Genomic DNA, 12207 nt, shown 5'->3' with positions numbered 1-12207 from the left:
TTATTCTGTAACTGGCACATCCCTAACAGCTACATAGCTGGTTAAGCCTGTTCCAGTTAACCTCGTTTCTGTACTACTGTTTTTATTAAGTCATCCATTGTGTTTCTTGTTTTACTGCACGTTTACAATTTCTCACTAATCTCTCTTTGTCTTACCTTTCTTCTCAGGTTCTGCTCTGTACACTGTGTTGTCCAGCCTTAAAAAAAGGTTGTTGATAGTTTACAGAAGCCATGGCTGTGGCCGGATGTCCGGATTACTTCCTGCATCATCCAAATTATCAGGTAAATACCAATTTCCTATGCAGTATTTCTAATCCTCTTGAGCCCACCAGTTCAAGAACTGGTGGGTGTTTTGGTAAACTACTGAGAGATTTTGGTAAAAAAAAGAAGTTATAAATGGTTCTGGGTAAAATGCAAAGCCCGACTTTCAATGTTCTAGGACCTATGTTACAATTTTAAAGTCACAATAACTAGTACCATCTAGTTTTTCTAGATGGTACTCAGAAAGGTTGAAGTCTGAATACATCTGAGTTCAGCATAGGATGCCAATAATAACCCATGGAAGCACGTCTAATAGTGTAGATCAGGGGTTTTCAAATTCATTGAATGTGAGCCTCCCCTTGAAATAGGTAAAGATAACTGCCCCCCCCCCCCCCACATCCCAACCACAAACCTACACCACACAGGTCCCTGCAGTTAATGCATCTTTCTTTTGTGTTCCTGGAATGCTGTGTTTCAAAAACAACTGATAGCCCAATGCATGTTTTTTATTGTATTTATTTTAGAGACAGAGGGCCAATTTTTTAAGTTGAACTCTCATTAAAGCAAATTCATAAACGATTGTTTTCAACAGCAGACAAACTGAACTAAACAGATGCCGATGTCAAACTGAACTCACGTCAACACGAGACGTCAACTGACATAATAATAATACTAAAAAGGAAAACCTGACTTTAACAGACATCAACACGTTCCATATTCCGATTTACTTTTTTAGGCTAATTATACACAATTTAAACCTATTGCTATTTTAACATTCAAGCATTTTTTTTGGGGGGCGGGGGGTATTTTAAAATCAAGTTTATAGATTAAAAACTGGATCAAGGGCTTGTCCTTCGTGTCCTCTTCCTGAAGCGGATTCTTTAAAGATATTTTGTTTTGGTGTAGTTGAAGGAAAATGATTTTAGGAATAACAGTGGAGCTTCTGCAATAATCCAAAGCTCAGGTTGGAGAATATGTTGACACGACAATTGTTGGCCTTCTACAAATTTGGACTTGATGTAAGAGTGATATGAAGAGAGCCGTTGTTGAACCAAGACCATGAGAAATCCTGTTTTCTGTTTGCCTCAAGTCATGTAGGGAACATGGCAAACTTGCGGATGAACATGCTCTGGTCAGATGAGACCAACCTAGAACTATTCAACATACATGCAGAAAGCTGAGTGTGGCACAAGTTTCCACCATGCATGCCCCCTGGACACTGAGTTGTAAAAATGACGCTGTCAAAGCCCATATCTCAATCCCCGGGCTCCCAGGGCGCCGTACAGTGGCAGCCCACTGCTCCCCAAGGGTGATTGGTTAAAAGCAGAGAACAAATTTTGTTGTAATGTTTGCTGCATTGACAAAAAAGACAATTTATATATTTTATTGATTTATTTATTGATTTTATGTAGTCCAACTGAAAATCTCTGGCAACCCTACCTTATGCGTTGCCCTAAAAGACAGTTGTAGGTGCAGTGAAAGATGGTTCCACAAACTATTGATTCAGGGGGTGTTTAATACACATCCACACCACACTATAGTTTTTATTCGATTCTTCTATTAGTTAAACCTACTTGCCCTTGCAGGGTAGCAGGGGCCAATGCCTGTCATTGGGTGACAGGCTGGGTATATCCTAGACATGTCGCCAGTCCATCAAAGGGCAAAACTTTGACTCAGGGAAAACCTGCAGTCATCCCTAAGGGCCATTTAGGGAGACAAATTAACGTAACACATATGTGTTTGGACTGTGGAGGAAAGCTAAAGTATCTAGAAAGAACCCAATAATGCATGGGGAGAACATGCAAGACCCCAGGCCCCGATGTGAACCCAGGAACATTTTCTGTGCTGCAGGCCAACAGTGATAACAACTGTGCTAATGTGCTGGTCATTTGTTTTGTTTTTTGGTCTATAAACATATTTTAATCGCTTTCCTTCTTTTTTCAAAATCAGACACTCTTTTGTATTGATCTGTGATACAGAATCCAAGTAAAATGCTTTGATGCTTGTTATAACATGACAAAACGTGACAATATTTGAGAGGTGTAAAATATATATCTCCACATTGTGTATAAATTAAAGTACTTGTTTTTGAATGAGTTAAGCAGTTTTCTTCATTAAAAGTCTGATCATCATTATATCTTAACATCACATTACTAAAGGTGGAATCCCCTACTTACAGAGACTTTTTGTACACACAAACTCTCTTGCATTTATTATTTTGAGCTCTTGTCCTTTAACGTTGTGTAGATTTTTGCAAAGGAAGGACCAGCATTTACCATTTTCCCTATTTCCACACTTATTTCATTCACTCAACTGACAAACACCAACACAATTGTGATCACCTTCAGTCTGTTTCTCTGGTTTCCTCCAGCTGCCAACAGTCGCTGTGCAATAGGACATGAGCATTTTGCAGCACCAGCTCTAAGCTGTGGGAAGGCCCATGCTGAAGCTTTTGCTTGGCTGTCCTTAAAAGACTGTCTTTTATCCTTCAGATGAAGGTGGACTGCAGAGTTTCACCTGCAGATCTGGCTCCCCTGAGTTGAGCCATCCTCTCGCTGAGCTGTTGTTAAGTCTCCTCTATATAGCATAGTGGACCATAAACTGGACACTGTAAGAACTTTCAATCAAAGTATTTTCCCCACAGTTGAGGGACTGATAAAAAAAAGTTAAATGAGCATGTGCAGAACATTTTTCTAAATCAGTTGCTTTTGGATCAGAAAAGTGCCACTATTGGCCCAGTCTGGATATTCTTTGTTGTCTTCCCCTCATCTGGGTCATGATTTATACTAAAGGCAAAAGGTTAGCAAGTTCAGCCTTAATGAGATAGAGAGTTCGGTGTTAATGCCCAGACCTTAAAGAGAGGTAAACCAAGGAGTTGCTGCAGGCCATGTTTGCATGTGACTGTGTAGCCGTGATTGGGCCTACACATTTATTTGTGGAAGAGTGAAGATTAATTTGCTGTTCCACAGAAGTGAATATTTTTATTTTCTGTTTTGCTTCAGGGCTCTTAAGATTTTCCAGCAAGCATATTGGCAAATACAACTGTCTGAATGTATTTTGTAGGCCAGGGTTTTAGAGAGCATAATATCTAGACATATTATGTGTTAATATCAACAAAAACACTTTCCTGCAGCCTTCATAAATTGTTTAAATTAAGAGCTGAGGCAATGTTTTTGCCATATGGAGCAAACTGGCTTTATTATCTAGTTCTAGCAATTAACATTGTTAGCATGACTTATATGACAAAAAAGCAGTTTCTGTGTGTAAAAATCTGCAGGAGGAAATCTTTTTCATTCCATTTCCAAAACACTGCCAACATCTCCAAATTATGCAAGTTCATGCATGTCCACTGACCCAGAGGTGGAACACTGAAACGGATCAAGCAGAGCAACGTTGCTGTACACTGCTTAGCCTTCATGTTATCTGCTCAAAGTCCTGCTCTCCCACAATCATAATCTCCTGCAGACACATCTTGAGATGTCATAAAAAATTGTTGTTTGATATCCTCTTACATATCTGGGCTTGCTGTGACTTCATTTTAAATAATTTACCAGGAATCTCGCCAGAGAATTTCAGCTTAACGGCCCGTTACGCCAACCTTCCCCGCAAGCTGAATAGCGTACTGCGCACGTGACGTCACCGTCTCAAGAGCAACGCCCCTTTTGCCGCTTAGGTAGGACATACAGGTAGAGAACGCCCGTAGCAACCAGGTATTAAACGCGCAACAGAAACAGCGATATGACCGACTTTACAGCCGTTAAACTTTCCCAAGACGATGTCCCAGGCGCATGGATTACTGGCCGCACTGTCGAAGAACACACCAACCTTCAGCTGAAACGATGGCTTGAGTGTCGAGGGCTTAAAAAGACTGGAAAACGGGCCGGGTTGATCGAACGGTAAGCTTTGTTGTTTTTTTTCCCTGCGCGGCGTTCATGGCGTCAACGGCCGTTTTTTTTGTTTGTAATCACCGTCCAGGGATCGGTATATGTTTAATGTTTGTCTTATTTGAAAAGTTTTTGAGTAAGCTATCCTGGTAGCAGGGTATCATGTTAGCGCCTGCTACCATGATAGCCTATATGCTATCATGGTAGCAGGCGCTTCAATATTAACATGTCGGCCACCAAAATACTCTTACCTGTTCACTACTTGATGTCGCTGGAATTGGGTCAGAATGTTCTCCGGTTGTGCCCTTTCCTCCAACAAAATGCTTGCTACATATGTAGGTGAATTTGGTAACTTTTTCCGGGTTGAACTGTTGTGTAGGGCGACCGCATTTCTCCTTGGCAGTCTTGAAGAAAACATCCTTCATATGCGGCCGATCAGCGTAACTCGAGTCGCTGTTGCACGTTCCATAGCAACAATGTTTATAAACCATGGTTTTAGATTTGGAAAAAGCAGTCGTTTACCAAGTAAAACCTAGGCTAACGCACGTCTCTTGTACAGCGAAACAGCGGCGGACTATGCAAGCTTGCCCTACTGCGTACCACGTGATGTGACGTCATTGTGACGTTACGTTTCTAAAAATAGCTCGCTCGCGGTACGCCATTGCTGTGGTATTTTTGCGCTCACAAACACACGAAAATCTATCTTGTCCCTCTCCCGTGCATCCAAACTCAACCGTGCGAGAAGCGACCGAGCACAAGTTGGCCAATCACGGTAATCGGTATTATGGTTTAAAGCAGGAAATACACTGGCCACGTTATGTAAGCGTAAGGTAAGCGGCGTGGCTTACGGGCATGGTTTTAAAAGCTCAAATTTACACCAGACGCTGCAAAGTACGCTCCACAGCTGCATGTTTCTGCGCAGAGAAGAACTTTCACCACATGGAAAGAGCACCAAGTATATGGTGCTCCTTCCTTCCTCAAGTTTTACAAAGTGTTGCGAGAGGAAAGGCAGAGTGCTCAGCTAAAATGGGAGCATCCCATCAATCAGCAGCGTCAACAAAGAGGTGACCTCTACCACCTTGTGGCCGAGCTGGATGTTGTTTTCCCGTTTATTCCCTGCCAAACAGGAGCGTGTACGCATCAAAAGTTAGAACTTTAATAATATGTAGGCGTCGCGCAGCATAAATAGGCACGTTGTACATGTGTGTTATAAATATAGTGTACATTTATTGGCTGACTAAAATGAAAAGCTAACCTAAGCGTAGGACGCTTTGCTGCTCTTACACACTGCAACACATCTGGGGTGCCTTCTCCTTAAGGCGGGACATGCAGCTGTGACGAAAGCAAGATCTGCCGAGCCCACAGCCGTAGCTGCTGCTATCACATCTAATTGTCAGAATCACCGATTTCATCTTTGAAAGAACAGCAGTACCTGTTATGGTTTCCAATGGCGCCTGTTGCTTATGACAGTGTAATTTGATACTGTGTTGGCTAAAACCAACCTTTGGCAGGCGGGCACTAGGGGTCGCTTTGCCCAATCATCTCGGAAAGATCTGCTGAATGTCCCTCCCAGATTGATAATGTGCAGAATGGAGAGTGCAACACATTATCGTTCCATTTCAACTCATCGATCAAACTATCAATCAATCATCATCCCAACATAGTGCCATAGATTTCAAAAAACATTATATCACATAGGTGAATTTAGTAATAATCCAAATTTTTTAGTTTATCGAGGCTTGAAGGTATGAATTCTTGGATGGAGGAGTACATCACCTTTTTTTTTTTACTTTTCTTTACAGTTTTGGTTGATGCAGGAGCTGCAGTGTAAGGAGGGTAATGTACACCCACGTGTGCGCAGAAGCAAACATGAATAGCAGTCTGCATGCACAGAAACACACTGGGCTGTTTACAAACCGTTCAGATGTAACAGATGTACCTTGACTTGCTGAATGAGAAAACCCATTCAGTGTGAAATTCCAGGCTCACGGAAGATTTCTTTCCTTGATAAAACTGCAGCCACGATCCAAAACAGATTCAAGTGGCGATAACATTCATACTGAACAAGAAGGTTTGTTTAGGAATGTTGATCTTTTTTTCTATAAAATGGTATAATCATGATTTGACAACGCATTTTATATAACTTCTAATTTTGAAGAAGATTGTTAGTGGGGAATAATTGATGTTTAGAGTGTATGTAGTAAGTTTTTAGAAATTATATTGTGACCTGATTCTTCATATGCTGAAGTAAAACTAAACTAAAGTGACACACTGAACTGCTGTGCAAGCAGAACTCAGGGAATGTTTGCCGACCAAACAAGATATTCTGTAAACTACCAGTCAGGCCCTCCAAATCTTTGTTGGATCACTTGGATATACATTCACATTTTCTAAGTGAGAGCTGCAGATAGCTGAATCGTTTTTGTATCAGCCTGAACATTAAAGGGGTATTACTAAAGCTGGTAGATTTGTTTTGTGTTTCTTTAAAAATAATTAAATATAATAAGATTGTGACTTATACTGTGGGGTACATGTATATATTTTACTATAAATTACTCATTGTACTTTGGCAGGTTTTGTTGGTTTGGTCACAAAACTGGTACGTAAGTGATGACATGGCTTTGAAGTTCTGGTCATTTTCTTTCTGGTCATTAGTGACGCCCGTTTCATTTTGAGTTTCGGGCATCCAGAATGCTGAGGTGAGCGAAGCAACTGTTTAGCGTAGGTTAAGATTAAGTTATGGTATTATTATATTACAGTTGATGTGATTCTAAAGGATTAGCGCATTTGGTCTGCATACATGGCTCTCAGGCAGCTTATGTTCAGCTTGTGAATCATAATATAGGCAGCCCAATCTTATGTGGTGATCAGATTGTGTATGCTTCACTGTTGAAGTGCATTGTAAGGAAATACCAAAGGGTTATTTTCCTATGGCATTAGAGATACGTTCACCACTAATATGTTGGCAAATGCGCAATGGTGAGGGGTATAGAAGGTTGAGACCAAAGAAAAGGAAAGACAAAAGTGGTCTTTCTGAACCCCTTTTATAAACATTTATGTTTTGTCTTTGTGTGACAGTTTTAACTTGCATTTTAAAATTCAGCAAATAGCTATTTGACAGCTTGTGGGCCCTCATAGACTTTGCAGAGATTGTTGAAATATCAGCCCAAGATGGTGAGAGGACGGTTAAGTGTGGGAGGGTATAAAATAAAACAAGACAACGACGTCACAGCAGTAATATCAAGTCACGTCTGCAGCAGCAGAATGTGAATTTTATATCTGTATTCAAATACAAACTATGCAGAGCATTCAAACACATACATTCAAGATGCCTTGATGTTTCTCAACATGTTTCTTCATTTTTTTTCATGCTAAACACAGATAAAACACGTTTTTAGATGCGCCAACACACATGGCGACAACCACATGACTGCAGATTTTGTTTTCCTGACCCATGCAGATGTTTCCAAGCCAGAATATTCCCCTGATATAATGCCTGCCTGACTGTCTAAAAATGTAGGTGCGTTAGGATTTATTTTGCCTTGTTCCTCAGTATTTTGTTAGAGTTCTCTGATCCATTGTAACATCCTCACGCGGTTTTGCTTGTTAATTTATCGAGCTATTTTTTCCCCAGCATTTCTTTTTTTTCTTTCCTTTTTTTGTGCATTACATCACTCTGGTAAGTTGAACAGATGCCTGACAAACGCAGCGAGTGAAAACAGCCCCGAAATCTAATGAAATGACATCATTCAAAGGGTACAAACTTTTGTTCCTTAACCTGAGCCAGCATAAATATAGAACCAAAGTTATTGTGTTGGATCAATTTCAGCTGCTCCTTGTTAGCTTAAAGCCTGTCAATGAGCTCAGTGCTGAAACAAACACCGGTCATTACATTCAGCCTTACTCTGACCTCTTTTAAAGGTGTAGTTTTGACATATATCTCTGCTCTTTTCTTCTTTTTATTTTCGTTTGAGGCTCAACCTCCAGAACTTTGTATCTGCCCTGCTTTCAGGGCCTTAACCTGGCCTCTGACCCTCTCCTGACCCCTTTTAAAATGCTGAACCCTCAGCCTTTTGACTCCCAAGAGCTCCTTTTAACTTCTTCAATATGAAAGGGTTCTTGTAAGCTCCTTGTCCAAACTTGGCCTGACCTCAGTCCCATTTCAACCCCTCTTTAAGGACTTAAGCATCACATGAGTGTCTGTGTGTTTTTAGTGTTTTTGTCCTTTTTTCGTCCCGTTGATCTGAGAAGCATGTATAAAAATGCAAGGGTAAAAGCCATCCATATCATTTTCCCGGCTACATAAGAACTAAAATATTGCTGTTTGTCCTAAATAATTACTTTAACAACATGTAGTCTGATGCTTTACCCGAGTTAGTATTCTGTTAGCAGTCAATGTAGAAATTAAAGTGTCACACTTTTCTTGTTCTTATGGCAGAGGAAAGTCCAATTAGAATTGAGTGAGAAAATTTTCACTTTTTGTTCACAATGAGTGCTAAAATTAAGACAAAATGCAACAACAACACCAACAGATTTAATGTTGGTGACTGACAGAGCTGTAGTGGTACCAGAACATTAGAAAGCAACAGGATTTTGCTGTGAATTTTCAGTCACACCATAAACCATAGATTTTATGCTCAATGTAGCCTTAAATTGAGATATGTTATCTCATACTCTGTCACATTAGCTATGTTTCCATTCGATTGTCATGCGAATTTTAAGTGAGCTTTTAAAATGTTGCAAAAAAATAAAAACTCGCATTAGGCGTGTTTTCATCCGCTGGTTTAGAGCGCATAAACGAGGCTACGCAAAGCATAATTTTGTCAGAAGTTGACTTTACGCTTGGCTGTAATAAACAGGAAGTACAGGTTGCAATCTTGCATGGAGCACAGATCTGAGAAAAAATTGAGAGGTTTTCAGGAGTATGTTGCTATCAGGCAAGTTGTAATTGTTGTGTCATGTCAACTAGTATCGGCAATGTTACCTGTTGACCGAAGACGTAGAAAAACAAAATGCAATTCTATACACATTACGCATATAATGCACATAAGAATATCAAAGAAGATGCTGACAGGAGAAACAGCGGATCAGTCATGTGAGGTAAATGTTCGCTACGTGAGAACTTATGCGGTAAATGTGTTTCCATCCCGTGTTGCACATTAACTCTTTTTCAGAAAATCGAAAAAAATGAAACTTCAAGCGAGCAAATTGAGGAAGTTATTTTGAATTTTGACATTTGCATCAACCCTTTCTAATGCGACACTTTAAAATGTGCCTAAAAAACACTGATGGAAACATGGCTGCTGAGTCTTCCCCCCCCCCTAAACTGCTCTTTGAGATTTTTTTTTAATAAACTGACTTTGAACACTTACTGTAGAGTTTATACTCAAGGAATATTTGGGCTGCGGAATTTGACAATTCTGCACCAACGCTGCCATATGGTATTATTTAACTATGTGTTTTGTAGTATTACGATTAAGAGAGGAGGTCTGAATGTAAAGACCACAAGCTCAGTTGTTCTTCTGTAATGCCTGACTGTGCCTTGCAAGTGTGAATAACCTTTGAACTACTTCATATTGTGTCACTTTATATCCTCAAATTTTAATGTAGTTTAATGAGATTTTATGTGATAGACAAACACAATGTATACTGCTCAAACAAATCTAAAATAAAGAAACACTTTAAAAACACATATCAGCTGTAAAAAAAATCCTGCTGGATACCCCTGCTGATATAGAAGGAGTAATGTGTTTGGGCCAAAAATAATCATCATTTAAAAACGAAAATTAACCTATAGACGACTTAATCACAGAGAAAGTGAAACTGAAAAACCGAGGCGGCATGCTAGGCCGATTTGCTGAGGTGCCATTGCAGGAACTCAGATTGGTACTCCATAGTTTGCATGACCCCCACGTGCTTGTATGCACGCCTGACAACGTCAGACCTCTCCAGACCCTTTCGTGTCTTTCACATGAGCTCAGAGTGAACCTGCTCTCATCTGTGAGAAGAACAGGACGGCAGCGCTGAACCTGCCAATTCTGGTGTTCTGGAACATTCCAGTCGAGCTCCACGGTGCCGGGCAGTGAACACAGGGCCTATTAAAGGACATCGGGCCCTAAGGCCACCCTCATCAAGTTTGTTTCTAATGGCTTGGTCAGAGACATTCAGGCAAGTGGGCTACTGGAGGTCTCGTTGCTCAGCTCTGGCAGTACTCATCCGGTTCCTCCTTGCACGAAGGAGCAGATACTGGTCCTGCTGATGGATTAACAACCTCTGATGGCCCTGTACAACTCATTTTAGTTAGACTGCCTATCCAAGCTCTGTAGGATCAAGGTATCGCCTCATGCTACCAGTAGTGACACTCACCCTGGTCAAATGAAAACTACTGACAAGCAGTTTGGGTCATCTCATTGTTGCCCCAACTTTGAGTCGTCTTGTTACTAAAAAGTGCTATTTAAATTAACTTGCCTTGCCTATAGTGCGTCTGTTGTTAATTTCATTAACACCAAAATAGTTAAGACAGTTTAACAACACCCTCTACCACTGAAATCCTGAAGTTTAACTGATTTAATATTCTACTCTGATTAAAAACTGTTCCTTTAATTTTATTTTGAGCAGTGTAGTTCATAACTGAGAAAGAAAACAAAAAACAAAAGGTTTTTACTTTTTTAAAATAAAAATAATATATATATTTTTTTTATACTAAAATCCAATGCTTATATATTCAGCCCACTTTTCTCTGGTTTCTTGTATAGAGATCCCAATAAGATATTTTGAAGTTTGTTGTGGCACCGTGACAAATATGAATACTTTTGCAAAGCACCGTAAACAGACTTGCACAGTGAGGGTTGTCATCGTTTTACCGGTAGAGACTTTGATGTTTAACCAAAAGCATCTTTTAAAGACATTTGAGCAGAATAACTTTGTGTGACGGTGCAAACAAAGCGTAATAAAATCAAACTCTTCTCACACTGCAAGTGTTGTAAATGGGGCACAAGAAGCAGCCGCAACATCTTGCATTACAGCACCAGAGGTCTGTTTTGCATGATGAGCTCAGCGGAGAATGCCATTGTAAACAAACACAGTATCCTCAAGAACTTTCTCTTCCCCACTACTGCTGTGTGAGATGCACTAACTAAATGATAAGTAGCATTTGGTAATGCCAGAAACCAGTCAAAATCAAACAAAAATGTGGTGCAATTATACCTTTGCCAACACTTTGCCTGTTGATGGGATGTGTTGAGAGTTTTTCAGCTGAGGTCAGACAACCTCATTGCAGATGCAGCTCCCACTACACTCTTTGGCACCTCTGGCAAAGGAGTGCGAAAAGCCTTAGTATGACTTCATCTGTTAAGACAGCATTGTAATCTCACATTCAAAATCCACTCCTAACAACTCATGTAAAACAAATGTAACATTTTTTTTTAGGGCTGATCAGATTTCCTCAGAGCTTTAAAGGTGTAACTTCGTAATCCCCGTTTCCCTGACGTATGAATATGATGTGACTCAGAGGCCCATTTCTTTCAGCCTCTCATCAAAAATGAGAAATGCAATACAATTCACCAATAGAGTAAGGTATATTTGTGTGTTGCTCTTTGTAAGTCAGGAAAAGGTCAGTCACAGTCAGAGCATTAATTAAAATGTTTAAAACTTACTTTGCTGTGCACAGGTCTCTCTTGTAAATGAGATCTTGGATCTCAATGAGGCAACCTGTATAAACAAAGGTTAAAGGGGCCTAGTCACCTACTCTGACCATAAAAAACACAAAACACCATATAATTATCTTCAAATAAAACAAGATACGGCAAGCGTTCATCCTGATAGTGTTTACATAGTCCTTTCTGAGCCTGAAACAAATTTTGCACCAGCCTTGATTACTGGCACTGCCAGTAGTACTGTGAAACTTTCAGAAAGCAAGGTGAAGACCGCTGACCTAGCTACGGTAAGAGCCAGCAGACCGTCCAGTAGGGGTGGGCGATATATCGAATATACCTGATGTATCACAAGTTTTCCTCTGCAAGATAGTTTAAATGACTTTATCGTGACCATCGAGTGTAAATTTT

The 12207-nt window shown here is 40.2% G+C and overlaps 1 protein-coding gene across 2 annotated transcripts in view; it reads left to right on the top strand.

Moving 5' to 3' along the window:
- The window catches only part of grb10b (growth factor receptor-bound protein 10b), a 93274-nt gene that overhangs the window by 19634 nt on the left and 61433 nt on the right, over positions 1 to 12207 (top strand). For both annotated transcript variants that reach the window (XM_036130573.1, XM_036130570.1), the window contains exon 2: positions 168 to 281. In XM_036130573.1, coding sequence (XP_035986466.1) covers positions 231 to 281 — 51 coding nt within the window. In that variant the 5' untranslated portion in view covers positions 168 to 230. The remainder of the gene's footprint in view (positions 1 to 167; positions 282 to 12207) is intronic.

Source organism: Fundulus heteroclitus, chromosome 3 (genome assembly GCF_011125445.2).
Source record: "Fundulus heteroclitus isolate FHET01 chromosome 3, MU-UCD_Fhet_4.1, whole genome shotgun sequence".
NCBI classification, from domain to species: Eukaryota; Metazoa; Chordata; class Actinopteri; order Cyprinodontiformes; family Fundulidae; genus Fundulus; species Fundulus heteroclitus.
This window is presented reverse-complemented; position numbering and strand designations above follow the sequence as displayed.